Genomic DNA, 6298 nt, shown 5'->3' with positions numbered 1-6298 from the left:
AAGCTGGCAGAGGGTAAATTCAGATTAGATATCAGGAGGCACTACTTCACTGGCAGGGCGGCTAGGACCTGGAACCAACTTCCAAGTGAAGTGGTGCTGGCTCCTACCTTGGGGGTCTTTAAGACAAGGCTAGACAATCACCTTGCTGGGGTCATTTGACCTCAGTACTCTTTCCTGCCATGGCAGGGGGTTGGACTTCATGATCTGCTCAGGTCCCTTCCGACCCTACAAACTATGAAACTATGAAAGAGACAGGAGATGAGGGAGGCTAGAGTGCGCAGAAGAAGAGTCTGACTATCAAGGGGCATCAGACACTGAGGAAGAACCCCCGAGGATACTACGCTGCACAAATTATTTTTTCAAGAATATTAGAACAAAGAAGGAAAAACCCTTCAAAACATTAGAAACTAAGGCAATCCAGAGCTAGTTACACTTCCCAGATAAGATTCCAATACTACCTCAACCCTGCTGCTGTACAAATATCAGTTGAACATACCTTAAATTAACATACAGAGTACCTAAAACATGCATCAGAAGAATTACTTCTAATTTCATGCATATCCATGCAATTACTACTTAAATAATCAATAAAATAAAGCTGTAAAATTATACCATACCTTATCCCAGATAAGCTGTCAAAAGCATGTAGATCTAAGACATCAGAGAGATCAACTCTGAATGAAAGAAGACATATAAAGGTTATTTTTATTTAAATATTTTATTTGTAAACAATTCAGAGTTGAGTCACAATACCAGGCTGTGATGCTTGACAGACACAATGTTACTCTGAATGCCTTCTCCATAAGAACAAGTATTCAATAAAGCTATCTTTTAAAGCATACTATTGCTATAACACAACCGTATTTAACCATTATGTTTCTAAATAATACTTTCCTTTAGAAAAAACAGCATGTTATATTATAAATTAAAAACTGCTTCATAATACACACATGCACACAGACACAGAGAAGGGGGCTGAATCAACTTTTCAGCTATGAGGCCCTGAACACGCTCCATTTAAGATGTGATTAACAGGTTAATTGCAAGTTAATCAACTGAAATGATAGTCCAGCCACACATGCCATTCAATTTAAGGGATGATAATGCATTAAATGAGCCAAAGTTTGTGGCTCACTTGTATTTCACCATAAACTGAACATTTGCAGGACCTGTTAGCTGGACATTGGGCTGCTGAAGCCCAATGCCAAGCTGCCTGGGACCTGTCAACACCCCATATGGCTGGGACCCGTCAGCTGGACAGTTCAATTGACAAGTCCTAGTGTATAAGAAACCCAGCACTGGGCTCCAGCCCAAATGCCCAGCTTTCCATGTGCAGGCAGCTATAAAAACCTCATAACGGGCAGCATATATGGTTTTATAGCTCCCAGCGCACAAGGAGCCTGGCTGCCATGGCCCAATGCCAGGCTCCCCAAGGCAGTCAGCTGATTGGCTTAATCTTGCTGCTTCAAACAGAGCCCAGGCTCCCCCTGCACCAGCAAGTAAGGTGCGATTGGGATCTAATCCCCGATTCTAAATATCGGGCGTCCTGACATGTACATATAACATGGCAGGACACGCAATTGTTCGGATCAAGGATTACAGCCCATCACATCTTAAAGTGAACGTCTTTAAGGGGCCTAAGGATAGTGAAGAACTAAAACAAGTTTCAGTGGGGGGTGGGAGCAGAATACTTGTAACTGGAAGCTTTAAAACAGGGGTGGGCAAAATGCTGCCCATGGGCCAGATGTGGCCCGCCAGGCTATTCTGTCTGGCCCGCGGGGCCCCTCAGAAATTTAGAAAATTAATATTTATCTGCCCCTGGCTGCCTGTCATGCGGCCCTTGATGGCTTGCCAAAACTCAGTAAGCGGCCCTTTGCTTGAAATAATTCCCCGCCCCTGCTTTAAAACAAGGTAGAATATTCATTGTCTAGATATATCTGATCTCATCTGAAAATAGGAGGATAGATTCTTGAGGTTTGTTCCAAAATAGATTTCTAGGTGTATGATTTCTCAATTTAATGTTAACTTGATTTTTTGTATATGGATTATCAAGTTCAGTTAAAGCAGAAACACACCACAGAGCTGAAAATTCAAAACTCCTATCATGCAGAACAGTAGCATTCAACCTTTTGGCCCCCTGAGCCAGATGAGTGGCGCAGGGTCCGTCTATGGGCCAGATCAAGCCCATCCCCTCCCACCCTGCTGTGTGCTGGGATTGGGCTCCAAGGGCCTAATGCCACCCCCTCCCAACCCTCCACACCAGGTTTGGGCCATGGGGCCTTAGTGCTGCCTATGCCCAGCCCTGCATGCTGGATTCAGGCACTGAATCCAGTGTGCAGGGCCCAGTGTTCTCCATGGGTCCAGAGACTTGGCAGCAGGGGAAAGGTGACACTGAGACTGGTTACCCACTGCCAAATTTCTGGACCCGTGGGCAACCTTGCAACCTGGATAACATGGGAACACAGGCTGGATCTGGCCTGCGAGCTGGAGATTGAGCATCCCAATGCAGAGCCATACAGAATAGCAGATAGCTGTAGTAAGTTGTCCACGTTCATGTACTTCACACAGTATAATGAAAACAAAAGACACATTTTACCAGCAGGTTTCACAGCTCTTTCCTCACAGCTGAAGAATTCTGAAATTCAAGATTGTTGGGCTCTACTCTAGGTTCAAGACAAGCGTAGTCTAACGGTCAGAATTCTTTTTCCTCTCCTCTCCATGCCATCATCTTTCACAGAAAACTTGGCCTGGCTTTAGGCAAGTCCCTTAACCCTCAAGCCCATTTTCTAGACTCTCAGAGTCTCAGGTATCCAAACACTATGGTAACCCCTACAGGGAGCTAGAATAGCAACTGCAGGTAAATCTTTGTAGAAGGGACCCAGGTCAAATGGCCGCACTGGAATGAGGTTTTGCACTCTCACTCTTAAATCTCACCTGACATTACGTGATGTAGTTGAAAAGAGATCTAAGTAGGTAGTACCGGCTTAGAGAGAACATGCCAAGGTTATCATGGGTTGATGTCAAGGTCTTCTGTGTGGCTCCTCCTCTCCTACACCCCACCCCTTTCCACTCAGGGTTCCCATTGGTGCTAGGTACACACTTTTGGCCAGCCTGAGTGACTGTCTTCCAGCTCAGGTGCAGGTGGAAGCAGCTGGGCTACCTGAAGTTGGTGCATTTGGCTGTGATTGCTGAAGTTTGCTGCAAGTTCTGGGATCACCTGGGCTTGGCCCATGTAAAGAAGCAAATAAACTAAATACCAACTCAAATGACCATGCCCCAGGCCCTTCTCTGGCCCTATGGGTGCTTCAGTCATCTCTCATCAGGCAATCTCAGTCTGGCAAGAGTGGCCCTGTACCTGCTAAATCTGTACAGGCTTGCCTGTCCCAGGCAAACCCCTGGAGTAATGTGGGACCAGAGGCATCGCAAACCCTGACCTAGCCTCTAGAGATACCTGGCTTCTCTCAGCAGCACAGTCCTCTGGCATCAGTCTGGAGAGCTCAGATGTGCACAGTCCCGGGTTCCTGGTCCCCTGCCTCCGTGGGGCAAACACGATGAAAGTCCTGATCTGACTGTGCATTCCCCACGTCCTATCGTTGGTGCATGCTTTCATAGGGGTTTCCAGGCCAGTGTGAGCCAATCTGGCCCTTTGTTCATCCCCAAGTGCCTGGCTGCTGCTGGCAAGTGTTAGGAGCTCCTGAGGGGCTCATTATCATTTGCTGCTGCCACCTCTGGGCTCCAGGCAGTGTTCTGTGCGCCAGCAGCTGTTCTCTTTTGGCTGCACCCCAAGCCCACGTGAGGCTGGGGTTCCAATCCATGCCCCAACATGGGTGCAGAGCTTGGGGAATACCTACTGCATGCCTGTTCAACATTCCCGTTTCCTTGTGAGCCCGGCCGGGGATCTGCCAAACACAGACCATGCCAGCAGCCACTGTCCCAGGAAGTACGGGGTTTAGCTGGGCTCCTGCTACAATCCTGCTTAGCTCATTGACTTGTAGCCTACAGCACACTCAGCAAATATAGACTCTTTGAAGATTCTGATTAACACACAAGTTCCTAGCTAGCAAATATGAAATGCCACTTTAATAGGTGAAAAACCTACCCAAATTTAGACAAGGACAGCGAAAGGGAAACCTCAAACACTAAGGCAATCTTTCTACCAATTCTGAAATCCTTGAACACAAGGTTCTAGGAGAGCTTTTGAACAAAAACAGTTAAAAAATTATATAGAGGCAAAACAATGTTTTTCCCCTGTAACTTTGTTTTAATAAATAGCAGAACCATTTCTCCTGAAACGTTCCTACAAACTTGCACAACATGCATACACATACGCCCTTTGGCAGTGGTTCTCAATCTTTTCAAAATTGAAGGCACTCCCTGATCAACTCAAGGTACCCCTTGAAAAATGCTAGCTCTTAGTTTTTACTCTTTTTTTGAATACGGAAAAATACAATTGAAATTCTTTTCTTGCAAAGAACTCAGAAAGACCACCACAGGTCAGAATGTTTTTAATATTACAGATTCCTGTTTGAAAGCCCTGGATTTACCTTGCAAATTGTTTGCACATCTAACACTGCTGACATTGCATGATACCCCTGAAAGAATCTCAAGGCAGGCCAGGGTGCTATGGCACCTCACTGTCCTATGGTATGCACTGAAATTTTGGACCACTGAAAACAGTACGTTAAAATGGAAAACGTTGGACAATTTTAATATTAGAATTGCGAGCTGTAATACACACAAACCTAGCTTTTCAGAATTTAGCAATACAAACTCAAACTCAATTTTAGTACTATTCATGTTTTAAAACTTGTGAGAAATGGATGGCTTTACAGAACTGTTTATTCAATTATTCTATATAGCCTAAAATATGGAATCTTTTAAATTTTTTTTTTACCAAAGAGGATATGATTTAAAAAATATATCCTACAGGCCTCAGCTAGCACTTTATAAACTTGCTGATAAGTGTAAACATTTAATAAAGTTGTTTCTGAGATGAAAGGTTTTTAATGTACAATGCACAGCATAAATATACCTCTCCTAAAGTTCACAACCAACTGTGTCTGAATTGTCTGTTCTCAGCAGTGCTCCAAAAATTCATATTTGGGTCACAAGAACATTCAGGCGGATTTTGAAGGCCGCTATCTCTCATATAACATTGACTAGCAGTGGATAGAAGATTCCCTATATAAGGAAATTATGCTCTCCGGTTCACTGATAGCAAGATCATTTTACTCCATTAACAAACTAATTTTTTAATAATTTCCATTCTTGGAAAGTGGAATTATGGGACCGAATGTATAAGACAATATAAACTAGCAACATAAGAGTTGTCAATTCTGGGTCAAGTCCAAAAGAAGCTGGCATCAGATATTGTAAAAGAAGGAACAAGAACCCTGCAGAAAGCAGATGTAAAATAATCTGCCTTCCAAGAGAATGCCTCCTAATCCTTTACAGATAGACACTGATTTAAATCCTCAAGTGTGACATTTAATATACCTTCCAAAATTCAAACCTTTTTTTGTGAATTTTATTAAATTCCTGGCCTCAGACATTCAACCACTTCCTGGAGAAAATCATTTCACTTCTCTTTGTGAAGAATTTATTTTTATTAGTTCTGAATTTGCCACTCTTTCTAGTTTCACTGACTGGTTCCTGCTCTTAGGTTGTGAGAAAGGAAAATACAAGTTCCTGATGCACCTTCTCTATATCATTATTTTATATAATTTTCAAAGTTTCATAGATGCTAGGGTTGGAAGGGACCTATTAGATTGAGTCGACCCCCTTTTATCATTTTGACCCTTCTTTATCACTATTCAGAGGTAAACAAACATTCTCATTTAAGTTCTTCCAAGACCTACTCAATCTTACTGCCTCTCTCAGATCCCCTTGTAATTCAGAATGGACAGAAGTTAGGAAGACAAAAAGTTATACACCCATCACATGAAGCAACAGAAAAAATACCAATATTCCAAGGGCTAATAATACTATATCCCAATTTATGTTTCCTCCTTTGTAGATAAATTTGTGGAATGAGAAAGAGGCTGTAGTACTGCCGGCAGAGGGCATCTCTTCTGCTAGAACACAGAGAAGGGCTGATTTTTAATGTTTTTTGCTCTTACAACTTGCACTTAGGATGCATACACTGGATTTAGAATTCGTCCCACTACAACAGGGATAAGCAAAAATATCTGGCTGGAGTGCCGAAAAATGCCACAATGCTTACCTTGTAAGGTGCCAGAAAAACAAAATGAGGGCAGGGTGTATAGTTTCATAGTTTCATAGTTTCTAGGGTCGGAAG

General features: G+C 43.1%; 1 protein-coding gene across 1 annotated transcript in view; it reads right to left on the bottom strand.

Annotated features, from left to right (window-relative positions):
• Nucleotides 1-6298, bottom strand: part of LOC109297686 (COBW domain-containing protein 1-like) — a 59947-nt gene that overhangs the window by 13523 nt on the left and 40126 nt on the right. The window contains exon 10 of the mRNA XM_019517660.1: nt 618-674. Coding sequence (XP_019373205.1) covers nt 618-674 — 57 coding nt within the window. The remainder of the gene's footprint in view (nt 1-617; nt 675-6298) is intronic.

The sequence above is a fragment of the Gavialis gangeticus genome, unplaced genomic scaffold (genome assembly GCF_001723915.1).
Source record: "Gavialis gangeticus isolate Ggan-Ray unplaced genomic scaffold, GavGan_comp1, whole genome shotgun sequence".
NCBI lineage: Eukaryota > Metazoa > Chordata > Crocodylia > Gavialidae > Gavialis > Gavialis gangeticus.
Note: the sequence above shows the minus strand (reverse complement) of the source record. Positions and strands in the feature narration are given on the sequence as shown.